This window comes from Anopheles maculipalpis, chromosome 2RL (assembly GCF_943734695.1).
Source record: "Anopheles maculipalpis chromosome 2RL, idAnoMacuDA_375_x, whole genome shotgun sequence".
NCBI lineage: Eukaryota > Metazoa > Arthropoda > Insecta > Diptera > Culicidae > Anopheles > Anopheles maculipalpis.
The window spans coordinates 88,425,355-88,439,773 of NC_064871.1; the positions used below are offsets into that span (position 1 = coordinate 88,425,355).

The 14,419-nt window shown below is 47.8% G+C and overlaps 2 protein-coding genes across 2 annotated transcripts; one reads left to right on the plus strand and one right to left on the minus strand.

Moving 5' to 3' along the window:
- Nucleotides 1-3,608: 3,608 nt before the first annotated feature.
- LOC126568295 (G-box-binding factor-like) lies at nt 3,609-5,105 on the minus strand. Its single transcript, XM_050224749.1, has 4 exons — nt 4,890-5,105; nt 4,015-4,647; nt 3,788-3,952; nt 3,609-3,722 (listed from the first exon to the last, which is right to left on the minus strand). The coding sequence occupies exons 1-4, from the start codon at nt 5,100-5,102 to the stop codon at nt 3,609-3,611; spliced, it is 1,125 nt and encodes a 374-aa protein (XP_050080706.1). The 5' UTR covers nt 5,103-5,105.
- A 2,066-nt stretch (nt 5,106-7,171) lies between these two features.
- On the plus strand, nt 7,172-13,517 carry LOC126567735 (uncharacterized). The gene is made up of 2 exons (XM_050224003.1): nt 7,172-7,445; nt 7,531-13,517. Exons 1-2 carry the CDS (start codon nt 7,172-7,174, stop codon nt 13,515-13,517), a joined length of 6,261 nt encoding a protein of 2,086 aa, XP_050079960.1.
- Nucleotides 13,518-14,419: the final 902 nt, after the last annotated feature.

Below are 14,419 nucleotides of genomic sequence, written 5' to 3' on the forward strand. Positions count from 1 at the left end.
ATTGGCCGATTTTAAGATTAGATTTTCGATTTTTCGGTCGACCCGAGCTACCTCCACTATATCATGCTCTCCTGTTACTCCTGGTCGGATTTTTGTGGCAAAAATCCGGAAATTTTATGCGGCAAAATTCGACCAGGAGTAACAGGAGAGCATGAATCCGAGGAGGTAGCAAATGGAAGTTTTAAAAACTGATTGGAAAATAATTTCTTTCGGACAAGACAAATATTTTCCGGCACAATTTTAACTTTTTCTTCAATTTTGAGTCATTTTCTCTCATTTTTATTTCTTTCCTCAAAAATCTGTCAAATAGACCTCCGAAACATGATTTTTAATTATCGAAGGGGAAAAAAGGAGGATTTTCCACAAACTCCCGGGAAATTCCGCCGACGGCATTCCCGTGGAAAATCGACGATAACTCGGCCATTCCTGGTCCAATCCTGGCGTCCGGCATACCGTTAGATGCGTCTTGGAGCCGTCCACCTTTTTGTAGAACACCTCAACCCGATCCCTCCACCCCTTCACCTAGTTATCACGGAAAAACCAAACATTCCCGTGGAAAATCGTTGACAACTCGGCCATTCCTGGTCCGATCCTGGCGTCCGGCATACCGTTGGATGCGTCTTGAGGCCGTCCACCTTTTTGCAGAACACCTCAACCCAATCCCTTCACCCCGTCGCCCAGTTATTGAGGAAAAACCAAAACATTCCCGTGGAAAATCGACGACAACTCGGCCATTCCTGGTCCGATCTTGGTATGCGGCATACCGTTGGATGCGTCTTGAGGCCGTCCACCTTTTTGCAGAACACCTCAACCCAATCCCTTCACCCCGTCGCCCAGTTATTGAGGAAAAACCAAAACATTCCCGTGGAAAATCGACGATAACTCGGCCATTCCTGGTCCGATCCTGGCGTCCCGCATACCGTTGGATGCGTCTTGGAGCCGTCCACCTTTTTGCAGAACACCTCAACCCAATCCCTTCACCCCTTCACCTAGTTATCGCGGAAAAACCAAAACATTCTCGTGGAAAATCGACGATAACTCGGCCATTCCTGGTCCGATTCTGGCGTCCGGCATACCGTTAGATGCGTCTTGGGGCCGTCCACCTTTTTGTAGAACACCTCAACCCGATCCCTCCACCCCCTCGCCCAGTTATTGAGGAAAAACCAAAACATTCCCGTGGAAAATCGACGATAACTCGGCCATTCCTGGTCCGATCCTGGCGTCCCGCATACCGTTGGATGCGTCTTGAGGCCGTCCACCTTTTTGTACAACACCTCAACCCGATCCCTCCACCCCTTCACCTAGTTATTGAGGAAAAACCAAAACATTCCCGTGGAAAAACGACGATAACTCGGCCATTCCTGGTCCGATCCTGGCGTCCCACATACCGTTGGATGCGTCTTGGGGCCGTCCATCTTTTTGTAGAACACCTCAACTCAATACCTCCACCTCCTCGCCCAGTTATTGAGGAAAAACCAAAACATTCCCGTGGAAAATCGACGATAACTCGGTCATTCCTGGTCCGATCCTGTCGTCCGGCATACCGTTGGATGCTTCTTGGGGCCATCCACCTTTTTGCAGAACACCTCAACCCAATCGATCCACTTCCTCGCCCAGTTATTGAGGAAAAACCAAAACATTCCCGTGGAAAATCGACGATAACTCGGCCATTCCTGGTCCGATCCTGGCGTCTGGCATACCGTTGAATGCGTCTTGGAGCCGTCCACCTTTTTGTAGAACATCTCAACCCGATTCCTCCACCCCTTCACCTAGTTATCGCGGAAAAACCAAAACATTCCCATGGAAAATCGACGATAACTCGGCCATTCCTGGTCCGATCCTGGCGTCCGGCATACCGTTGGATGCGTCTTGGGGCCGTCCACCTTTTTGTAGAACACCTCAACCCGATCCCTTCACCCCCTCGCCCAATTATTGAGGAAAAAACAAAACATTCCCGTGGAAAATCGACGATAACTCGGCCATTCCTGGTCCGATCCTGGCGTCCCGCATACCGTTGGATGCGTCTTGGAGCCGTCCACCTTTTTGCAGAACACCTCAACCCAATCCCTTCACCCCTTCACCTAGTTATCGCGGAAAAACCAAAACATTCCCGTGGAAAATCGACGATAACTCGGCCATTCCTGGTCCGATCCTGGCGTCCCGCATACCGTTGGATGCGTCTTGGAGCCGTCCACCTTTTTGCAGAACACCTCAACCCAATCCCTTCACCCCTTCACCTAGTTATCGCGGAAAAACCAAAACATTCTCGTGGAAAATCGACGATAACTCGGCCATTCCTGGTCCGATTCTGGCGTCCGGCATACCGTTAGATGCGTCTTGGGGCCGTCCACCTTTTTGCAGAACACCTCAACCCAATCCCTTCACCCCTTCACCTAGTTATCGCGGAAAAACCAAAACATTCCCGTGGAAAATCGACGATAACTCGGCCATTCCTGGTCCGATCCTGGCGTCCCGCATACCGTTGGATGCGTCTTGAGGCCGTCCACCTTTTTGTACAACACCTCAACCCGATCCCTCCACCCCTTCGCCCAGTTATTGAGGAAAAACCAAAACATTCCCGTGGAAAATCGACGATAACTCGGTCATTCCTGGTCCGATCCTGTCGTCCGGCATACCGTTGGATGCTTCTTGGGGCCGCGTACCTTTTGTAGAACACCTCAACCCGATCCCTCCATCATCTCGCTCAGTTATTGAGGAAATACCAAAGCATTTTCGTGGAAAATCGACGATAACTCGCTCATTTATGGTCCGATCTGGGCACGTGGCGTACTGCTGAATGCGTCTTGAAAATATATCTCAGAGGCCATAAATGAGGTTTCTTTCCTTAAAATAGCCCTCAAAGCTTCAACAATTGCAACGGATACATAGGATCAGTTAGTTGAGAATATCTTCATTTCAAATTCAAAGCATGTCGATCTACCTTTTATCGTACAGAACTGGAACATTTCGGAAGATCTACTTGACTGTTTCCACTTGTACACTTTCAAACGTCTTTCTGCTTCGTATGATATCGATTTATTTATTTCGAAACGAATGCTTTTGCTCGTTCGTGTGTTTTTGCAAACGCTAATGTATGAACGCGATGCATTATTCTTTTCTCTATGTTCGAATTGTACACATTTCATTTGTTTTTCCGTTCTGTTTATGTTTGAGACGTTAGAAAGAAAAAGTTCAGCAAAAAGTTCTCAAAAAAATAATACAAATTAATGCATTCCTACAGGCACATAACGCTAGTGCAAGAGTGTTTCGTTTGCTTTCTAGAATTTCGAATGAAATTTGAACCCTTCAGGTGAGGCCACCGTTTCTTGTTTCAATTGGCACTGTGTTTGCCAAACCAACTTCTCACCAAGCTCCTACAAATATACAAATTTTGGAATTCGTTTTACGTTGCTCGTGTTATGAATATTTTCGTGGATGAGAAGGTATTAGAGATTAAGGAGCAGTAATCTGCAAGCATTCTGCTTGTAAAGAAAACTATTTGCAACTATGTTAGGTAAAAATAGTATCAAAAAAATATCTCTTTCTGGATAGAGCTAGAGCTAGGTCCTTCTGTGGCTTGCTTGCTGTGATTCCGGTTCCGAACGAAGCTACTGAATCCTTCGGCAGTAGTAGCCCAACGTCTTGCACTTTTCGCAAAGCATCTGTGGATGAACTTTCGATTGATCGGACACATCCAGTCCGTCGGGTTTCTCCAGTGGGCGCTGTCAAATAAAAATAGGAATCCAGTGAATAATCGACATTAGATATCCTAACGCCCAATGCATACCTGTTTGTGTGGGTAGACATTGATGTGACACTTGATGCACTCCTGACCGTGGTTTGCCCACGAATTGCCCGACATCCACTTTCGCTTGCACTTGGGACACTTGTACTCGCCGAAGCAACGCTTCTTCCCTTGGTACGGTGTTTTCCCTTCCGCTTTTGGACGTGCCTATAAGCAAAGATGAATCTCTTTTACTAAGCCTTTTCAACAAATCTTCTTCAAAGCTTCACCTGAGGACAGTCGCGTATGTAGTGTCCTTTCTTAAAGCACAAATGGCAGAGATAGTTCGATGGCGGTACTTTGCTATACTTTTGGGCCGTGTTCTGCAGATGGTACTGATGCTGTTCGGCAGAAGCGCCATTGTGCAACGGCAACGGGTGATGTCCTCCGTACGTCGGTTGATAATGGTGGTTCGTTAAGGGCAGTGGTTGATGATGATGAAAGGCGTGCTGCTGTTGCTGCTGATGATGAGGCCTCGTCAATGGCAACTCGTGGTGATGGTGGGAGTGTTGCTGCTGCTGGTGCTTTACATGATGATGGTGATGACGATGCTGATGAAGCGAAGATGTTGGCGACAAGCTTCTTCCATATCCAGCAAGTCCTTTTAGTGAGGCACTAAGAGAAGCCCTACCGTATCCGGCGAAATGGTCCAGCTCCAGCTGATTGGGACGTGCTCTTGAAGATAACTCGAACAGACCAAGATCATCGAACTGATCGCACAGTTCTGCGAGTTCTTCGGCAAGCAGTGGTGACTCGCAATCGTCTTTTGTATCTTGGTCAATTTTAAGAGCCTCCTTGGGCAGCGTGGATGGGGCGAATGTATCAATTCCGGCCCAATAAGCGGGAGAGAACAGTTTCGAGCTCTAAAATAGGACAAAAAACAGAAAAATTTTCGGTAACTATTCATTAACGGAGCGATCTCTAATCTGTAGAGATCGCTGTGACTCATTTTGAGCTCATTCTAAAACTAAGACTCTATTCTCTGGTCTCTGGACTAGTCTGTAGCATTACAACTCCTTCACTCCTTGACAGGGTCAATCTATCCAAACTTTGATTCTCCTCATTTTGATCTCCAATTTCTGGCCTATAGTACCTGGCTCCTTACCTGCATAGATTCGCTCGAATGTGGGTTCGCCAGATAGTACCACTGCAGGGCGGCTGCTGCTGCTGAAGCGATCGGAGATCCATACACACCGCCACTGTCCGAATCACCACTTCCCGCACTCTCCGTACTGCCCTGCCTCGGTTGAATCGCATCCAGCCCCATCCTTCCCGTTCCCAGTCCCAGAGTCGTCACAGACGTGGCAAGCGTACACATGGAAATCGTTTCAGATCGAGCGGCTGACTCACTTGTTTACACTTTGTTTGTTCGCCCCCAAAACACCAACGCTGGCAGCAGTATAAATCACTCCCTCAAGCGATCGCAGAGTACGCGCGATCACGGATCACGGAAATTCACGAATGCACAGCTCATAAACACACGCCACTGTACCAGGAAGAATACAGGTGAAAACACCAACACACGCTAGGACTCCCGACTCTCCAATTTCGCCGCATCCAACACCTTCGCTGATGATGATCGTTTGCGTTCCCGTCCCAACTGCCCTGACGAGATATGTGTTGCCACAACACCCGTTCGATATGGTGTTAGGCGGTAAAAATACTTCGTTTTCACTATTTTTAGCCCAACACACACCGGCAGTGTACGGTGGTGGTGCTGGTGGCAATAATATGCTCTGTTGTGTGCCGTCTGTCTCGACTACGGTTTAGCGAGCCGTTCCTCGGGACCCACGGGTGTAGAAATTGTTCCAAAGAAATTGCAATTTCCGGGAAGTATTTGCGTTCCTTCACGCTCTTATCCTTCCATGACTGCACATGTGGCACCTGCAAATGCTGCTTATCCCTCACTCCGTGCCTGTGGCCCGAGATCGTTTCCCTTCTTCTTCGTCTTGTGTATCGGAAAACGCAAACAAAAACACCGTCAGTACGCTCGATAGTGTTGGTGAGGATGATTCGTCCGATCTTTGGCTGTGGAGATGTAGAGTTTTTCCAATATGGCGCACCTCACGCCCACATTGCTCGCGTATACACGTCGACACGCACCACCCGGCACGTCCGCTCGCACTGGTTGGTGGTAACGTTGGTGCGGAAAATTCTACCTCAATCACGTACGTGTCACGGACACTAGCATCTCATGTGCCCGAAGTATATCTGCGGAAGATAACGATACGCAATTGGAGTTTAAATCGAAAAACCACACTACGATGTTGATGATGAGGAATTGATTTATTTTTTCTGATCGCGACCCTAGCGCAGAGCGATCGATGGACACCCATTTTGACCATGGCTAAAGGACACAAAGGTTATCATCGCTTACCTGTATGTGATCTCCTTTATCTAGGCTAGTGGGATAGAACCTTCCGGTGCTGGAAACGAAGTGATCAAATCAAGATCACGAGGCTTAACACTATCGACAATTCGTTGTTCCTACTACCGGATGCAGTAATCGCCACGATCACGATGCGATCCTACCCAAGCGTACGCCATCGACCGTATGAATCAATCTGCGAGAAGTTGGTCCAATTCCTCTCGGACCCACACATATCAAACCCGTTGGAAAATCTCAGGATTTTTCCACCTACTGCGCACTCTCGCGGAAAATTCTCTCGCAACGTTTTCCCACGCTCGCTTTTCGTCAAGAACACCAAGCCAGATGGGGCAGGGACGCAGGCAGATGGCAAAACGGTCGACACAACTCAGCAAACCGAAAATAACGCGCAATCGGTTGTTGGATGGAAAAAGTGCATCGGTGTGAAAACACATGTTGGATGTTTTTCCACCGCGTGTCTGGATGCGGCGAAATGTTTGCTTTACAGACGATGTATGCGGGAGTATTCGACCGATATATATTGCATCTGCAGGATCAACGTCTACGTTTTCGAAACATTTTATCGTGAGGGACACACATGTGTTGTATTTCCTGTAAAGCAAGCGAAGCGATGAACATTCCCGAGACTATTTGGTATGCCTAAATAACTTCAAAACTGAACGTGGTGGATCTAAATTAACCTAATATCTCTTATCTACCTTTCCCAGATTTGCATATTTGTTTAAAACGCTCAATTTCTTTTTTAAATCTGAAATTGACTCAATGGCAACGATATCTAACTTCAAACCGAAACATTTGAATCGGTTTGTTGTTGTTTCGCTCGCCGCAGTCTCATCTCGTCCTCTCTACACCTTGAGCATAGCTTGACAGCAGCCAAATGACGTTTGTTTATTTTGATCTATCACCGCGTGTTTGCGGTTTGGTGTGGTTTACTGCCGCATACTGTGCAGCGAATTGGTTTCTAAATAATCTAGAAAAAGTTTTTTTATTTACCGAAAATGACTACAAAAGTAGTTAAACGTAAGCTTAAACCGAACGGAGCTGAGTGTCCGGTAGAACAGAAAAAATCAAAGCCAGGCAATGCAACGAATGGAGTGCAATCGCTGGCCCTACCGTTTCGGAAGCAGCAACCGAAAGGCCGGCTCGTATCGCAAGCTTTCCGTAAACGCAAACCGATTGGATATGTGGAACCGTCCGCGGAGGAGAGAAAGATTAACAAAATCGCAGAAAACTTCCGCCAGGAGTTACAGTCCGGGGTGATGGCGATGAGTGGTAAGTGTGGGGTTTCTTTCCCGTGCCATGCGGTCCATTTACATCTTACCTCTCTCGCTTTTCTTTTTACCACACACATCCACAGCCGTTCGACACTTTCTGCAGGAAACGTACACAAATCCGGACATTGTTATTCATTACATACACTGCGGTGGTACGTTTAAACCGCTGCTGGATATTCTTTCCTCCTGTGAGAAGGAAAAGCTGAACGATATTGCCGACGTGCTGCATTTGGTACAGATTGTGCTGCTGAGAAGTTTGGATTGTGATGAAACGCACGTAAAATATGCCACCAAATGCGTTAGGTCCATCATGACCAACTATCAGACGGTTGTTTGCAGTCTGCTACAGGATCAGGGAACGCATGCAGTGTCCAGCAAAGCGTGTGCATTGCGTCTGCTCAAGGCCGTTCTGCTGGTGGACGGTCAAACGTACTGGCGTGATGTGTTGCGGTTGGTAGACAGTTCCAGTGCGAAGATGAGTATAAGCGAGTATCGTGAATCGCTTTCCCGGCCGGAAGGTTATATCGGAAATTCGCTACGCACAGCGTTTATCGAGTTTAATCTAGCGTTTCTGATCGATACACCAACACAGCTGGTGCGTTTCTGGCTCGCACGCCATGCTTTGGTTTATCCGCTGGTGCTAAACCTGGTGTACGATAGTACGGCAAACGTAATACTCGTGATGAAGACACTGCGCAAGTACGTGCTCGATAATCCTGAAATCGATAAGTACATCTACCGTACCGCCTTTACGCCCGATATTCTGAAAGCACTCGTCCATCTGTACGAGTGGGTCGGTCCGGAAAAGATGGAAATTAAGGAGCAGGACAAACTGAATGTTCTGACTGCTGCTGAAGAATTCGTGCTACCACTGCTCACTTCACGACGTTGCTTTTTAGTGCCGAAATCGATCGATCTAGAACGAGCCAGTCCACGTTATCGGCAGCTGTTGCAGGATCTAAAGCACACCTATCTACACGAACACCAACGGCGGCTGGTGATGGGAATGCTGGAAATGTGTCCCGAAGTAATACCGGCCACGCTCGACATGTACGGCGGTATGTTAAAGTCAAAATCCGAGCACGTCCGTGAAATGCTTAAGCAAATACTTCTTCTGCACAAACCCGACGAATTAATCCCGAAGCTAGAAAAAACCGTCTCCGCCAAAGCGCTGTCGAATTTCGTCGTACAAAGCACACTACCACGCACGATACTCGAACACATTGGTACAGTGCTGGACACACAGCCCAACAACATCCCGTACTGTTTCGAATTTCTTGCCGTAATGGTAGCCCGCTGCGAGGAATATATCCAGGTAATCGAACGCTCCAGCCTGCTAGATCAGTTCGGCCTGAAAAAGGTAAAGCTGGATGCAATCAACAAGATCGTAACAATGTTTCCCAGCGTTGATCGTATAATGGTAGCGATGAAGTCCCATCGGGACAATCGGGAGGTCCAAAAGCGCGAAGTAACGCTCGAATATGCGATGGACATTTTGCTCGTCTGCATACGCTCGTTCCGGGCGTACATCGATGCATCCTCGTTTATGACCACCTTCGGGGACATTCTGATCAAACCGGCCTACCATTCAACGGTGGTTGAGCGATATTTTTTAAACTATGAGTTTAAAGCGATAAAAGTCATCATCCAGCTCGAACCACAAAGCGTTTCGTTCACGTCCGAGTTATTTCCGGCGGTGCTGTCGTTGCTGACCAAAGCGTACCTAAATGGAACACCGGAGGTACGGCTGGATGCAACGGAACAGCTGCTGTCACTGTTCCGCAATACGGCCCTGTTCGGCAATCGTGGTACGGAGATTGAATTTTGGTTTCAAGCAATGCACGACATCGAAACGACGGAGGACATTCCCGAACTGGTCAACTATCTTACCGTTCAGATACGGCAAGCTGCAGAACAGGTTGGACAAAAAAAGAAAGGCAAGTACGATAAAAAGTTCACCTCCGCTGAAGAAGCGTTCGATGTCGGTGCATCAACAGGCAAGAACGAATTGCGGGCACTTTTCGCGAGAGTAGAGCGAGAAACGGACACATCCGTCACTACTACCGTTGCCGCATCGGAAGCACTTCTAGACGCACAGATTGAGCGACCCGCAGCAGACAACTTGTTCCTGTATATTTTCTCTGGCACCACCAAACGGCCGGCAAAGTTTCGCCCGTATTTCGAGGGAGTAGTATTGCGCTATCTTCACTCCGCATCCCATCCGGAGATCATTCATCGCGCAGTAAAAGCGATACCCGGTATCGATAATCTACTGTCCTCCGTACGCCAGTACGCAGCCAGCTGGCTAACGGGAAACGAAGGTTTGGCATTGCAAAAAACTGGCAATCCCTTGTTTTGTTCGCTTAGCATCGCTCTGGTGGAAAAGCGATCGAATACTGAGCTTTACGATCGTTTCGTCGGCCGGAAGAAAGCTGTGCGCGTTTCCATGCTGGATTTCTTCCACCTGACGATGTTTTATTTTAGCCGTTGGGTTGCATCGCGAACGCTCGTCCCGGAGCAGGTGGAAGTATTGAGATATTACGGCAAACTATTCCTGAAGCGTTTACTAGAACCGGGCATACTTTCGGAGCGTGATGTTGGCGAACTGATGGAGGGATTGTTCCTGCGCCGTCCGGTCATCTTTCAGAATTTCTCCATCGTGAAGCGAACGCAAGATACTTTACGCCAGCAGGTGTCCGAGTTGGTGTACGAGCTAATGGAGATGATGCATCAACTGCCACATTTTGAGGACTACACTGAGCTTTACTCGAACAAGATTCTTACCGAGCTGATGGCAGCTTCAACCGTGGACGAAGAGTCTCACCTAGATGGGGAGCTAACGGAGAAATTGCTGACCGTTTTTAAACTGAACGAACGTCACTGTGCAACACTTTTGCGGCATTACGCGAACCTTCCGGCCAGTGTGTTTGTGGCGGGAAATGAAAGAACGTATCACTACCAGCAGATGTGTTTCGCATTGCAGCAGTTGATAGCGCGAAACCGATGCCGGGAGGAATATTTCCTTCCGGAGGAAGCCGTTCGAGGACTGATACGTATCTACATCGAATGTGGCCGTAATGAAGAAGGCGGCAGCGAAACGATTGAGTTGGAAGAGTTGGAAAAAGCTCTCCTGGATTACTTCAACATGTTCCCGCACTGCATTGCCCACATCGAGCCGGATCTGATGCGTGTGTTCTTCGAAAACGATCGTCGAATCGGTAAAACGACCATCAAGCTGGCAGCGTTCTTGCTCTCACGCAGTTCTCATCTTCACGCACCCTTCCTGCAGCTTGTCGGGCCGAATGCGTCAAAGAAAGAGTTGGTTTATCCACTGCTTAACGTTGCCTTCCGAAAAGGTATCATTAGCGAGACAACCGCCGAGGAAAAGCATATCAAAACTCTACTGGGGCAGATTTACGTCGAGTTTAAGGGTCCCATCCTAAAGATGTTGGAAAAACCGAACAAAGCTGCTGTTATTTATCGTGAAAATGCACTCGCAAGCGAACAGCTCGTACGGTTCTGCATGCCACGCAACGAGTGTGTTGATTTTTCACGCAAAAAGCTCCGAATTGAAGCCGTTGAATCGTTCCAGCTGCGTGTGTTGATGGAAATTTATGGAGCAGCGTTGAAGACGCTCGGAGATGGTGCAAACGCACCGGCATTGCAGCCCATCTTCTGTAACGGATTCGGTGTACTGTTGCAGTGTTTTGAAGCACTTTTCAAATCGATTTCTTCGGCGAACTATCTACTACAGCAGGAGGTACAGTTGCAACGGATGAATGAGTTGGTGCTGGCGACTTATCGGTGGGCATCGCAGGCAGCCGCACGGAACCGTACCAAGGGCGAGAGGATAACTTTCGCGTCCGTTACGAAGACTTCCCAGTGGACAGCGTTTTGTAAGAGTTGTCTTAAGTTTGGTATGGAGACGGTACGGCGTGGCGATAACGATCGACGGTTCGATGAGCGATTGCACGTGCTGCTGAAGCTGATGGCGGTTTTGGTGGATCTGTTCTATGAGGACGGGCAAAAGGAACAGGCTGATATCGGTCGGTGCTATGATTGGGTTTTATCTCACTCCAATTTTCTCCGCGTCTTGCTCTTGCAGTATCAGTACAAACCGAAGACAGCTCTGGTGCAGCTGATGTACTCGCTTGCACGCAAAAATCCATCAGTTGTGAGCGATAAGCATGTTCCACTACTCTTGGGTGCATACGGTGCAACACTGACCGACGCTAACCGGTACATTCTGGCGCTGCTTCAACACTACGAACGATCCGGAGTACAGATGCATGAATTTCGACCCTTCCTGTGGGGTGAAACAGCCATCAAACATTTCTCCCTGGAATCTACGGCAGCTGCACAAAACGACGAAACAGCTAACGAAACAACTGCACGTGGATCATTCCGTACGAACGTAACGGAAGTGTTTGCCTTACTGATGGAAGATAAAGTTATTAGCACGATAGAAAACTTCCCTGTGTGGCGAAAGCTTGATGCCTGTTCGCAACTCCCGGAAACCACCTTTGATGAGCTCATGCAGCAATCGGATTCCGAGAAACGAGGACTTCTGGTGGACTATCAAGCGGATGGGCCGGTCGAACGATTTGTGGAGAAATCGCGTCGAGGACACGGTCGAAAACATCATCCACATATCGACCTGTTGGAGATGAATTCCATCAACGCGGAGCAGAATTCCGTAACGTACGATCCCGCATTTCTGATGCCAATGATAAACTACATGTTTGCGAGCGAACAACCGGACATGCTGCGGCGTGGGATTCGTTCCGGCATCCTCACACTACCCTTCCTGTGCCTTTCGAGCAACGATGAGCAGATGCGTCTAGCCGGTGGCAGTGTTCTCCTTCGCATACGTAGCCACTTGGAGCTAACGAAACGGTTAACCGATTCGAAAACATGGCTTCATCTGCTAGCCGTTATACAGCGACGCTTCATTGAGATGTACGCAACGGCAGCAAGTTACAACGAAAACGTGCAAAAGAATGGACACGTGCCGCGAGCTCCATTCCTGTCGATGCTTTTCATCGCCGAAACGGTTAAGCTGCTTCCGAACGTGCTGAGCAAACTGCACGGCCCAATGACACAGTACCTCATCCACCAGGACGTGTACAACTTCCGCATGGTGCCCAATTTTTTGCAACTGTTCAACAGCAGCGATGTGGAGAATAACGTTCAGCGGATGTTTATGGTTCGGACGCTTTATCTCGGGGTGAAGTCGCATCGTGACTTTGCCGTACTACGTGCCTCGCCCATCATACAGGTGATGATGGCATTCCACGGTTCACCACTGTCCAACCGTGAGCTGAACATGGCCATCCTGAACCTACTGAACGCTATTGCTAAAATCCCGCGATCTTGTCAATTTCTGGTAGATTCGCTTGGGTTTGTCGGTTGGCTGAGTGAGCGTATTGACGTGATCGAAAGCTTTGAGTTTGATACGATTGAAGCATTTCTGGGGCTGCTTAGCGATTGCTGGTATTCGATGCAGGTGATGGCTATTTCGTACCGATCCCGCTCACAACACCATCAACCACGGTCGACGGTATTCTTCCAGCGTGGTATGCTGATCTTAACGCTTAAGTTTCTCCCGCTACTGTCACCGCGAAGTTCGAGCATTACGTTGAAACGGTTCTTAAACTTGCTCGAAAAGACCACTTCCCCCTGGCACGGTTATCAACATCTGATGTCGTTGGTCAGTGCGGAGGTGATGGAACAGCTGCTCGAGTACTTCGAAACATTGTTCGCGGAGCATATGTGGTGTGTGCGGTACGTGCGACGGTGTGGAACGTTTGCCATCGATGATGACACGACGATGGGTAGAAAGCTACAGGAAGTTGGTGTGGATCAGACCACCAGTCTGATCGTACTAGCGCTGAGAAGATTCGTGATGCGTTGGTGTAACTGCCAGAAGGGTGATTCGACCATTGAGGTGAAGGATGAGCTGGAAGAGGTCGACGTTGTGATGGAAGGAGTTAGTATGGAAAATGACGATGAAGAAGATGGTGTTAATGAAAAGATTGAAGAGGACGTTGAGACAGAAGTGGATGAGTGAATGTGTTGAGAAGAATAATTAAGAATAATTTTTTGTTACTATTGGCTTACAAATTATATAAAAATAAATTAGGTAAGAATAACATGAAGTCGCTTAATATTGAATACAAACTGATGACCATTTGGTAAACATAAGGTATGTATGAAAAAATAAATCTTTTATTCGATGGTGAATAATAGGAATAGTAGGAAAATGATCTACAACCGTTTTCTCCAACAGGGTTACGGTATGAAGGCCCTTTTCACTCGGCACTCGGTTTATAATAGGCTTCGGATTTTTGTAGTGCTATGGAGAAAACGGATCAAAAAATTATAAACGTAATCGCAAGAAACCCGACTATAGTATTGAAAAACACGCTGTGGAGAAGTTTGTATAACATATTTAAAGAGAGAACAAAAATGAGACTAAATAAAATGAAATTGAAAAACACAACCAATTGAAACGTAGAAAAGTATATTCATGACCGAAAGAAAATTATTTTGTGTGGTCTTTTTGATCTTCGGTTTGCTACCTCCTTGCTTGGTATGTCCTCCTGTTACTCGAGATTAAATTTTGCTGCATCGAGATTATTGCGGGTTTGTACGAATTTCCTACCTGATCTGACCAAAACTGACCAAGATATCACCGATTTTCCACGGGAATGTTTTGAGTTTTCCTCAATAACTGGACGAGGGGGTGAAGGGATCGGGTTGAGGTGTTCTACAAAAAGGAGCGCGGCCTAAAGACACATCCAACGGTATGCCGGACGCTAGGATCGGACCAGGAATGGTCGAGGTATGACCGATTGTCCACGGGAATGTTGGGTTTTTCCTCAATAACTGGGCGAGGGGGTGGAGGGATCGAGTTGAGGTGTTCTATAAAAAGGTGGGCGGCTCAAAGACGCATCCAACGGTAAGTCATTC

What these genes read in the sequence shown, in the direction of transcription:
- LOC126568295 (XM_050224749.1), bottom strand. Translation starts at nt 5,102, where the DNA reads ATGTGTACGCTTGCCACGTCTGTGACGACTCTGGGACTGGGAACGGGA. An exon ending in ATTCGAGCGAATCTATGCAG is followed by an intron (nt 4,648 to 4,889) that starts GTAAGGAGCCAG and finishes GTCCTATTTTAG; the next exon opens with AGCTCGAAACTGTTCTCTCC. An exon ending in ACATACGCGACTGTCCTCAG is followed by an intron (nt 3,953 to 4,014) that starts GTGAAGCTTTGA and finishes CTTTGCTTATAG; the next exon opens with GCACGTCCAAAAGCGGAAGG.
- LOC126567735 (XM_050224003.1), top strand. Translation starts at nt 7,172, where the DNA reads ATGACTACAAAAGTAGTTAAACGTAAGCTTAAACCGAACGGAGCTGAG. An exon ending in CGGGGTGATGGCGATGAGTG is followed by an intron (nt 7,446 to 7,530) that starts GTAAGTGTGGGG and finishes ACACATCCACAG; the next exon opens with CCGTTCGACACTTTCTGCAG.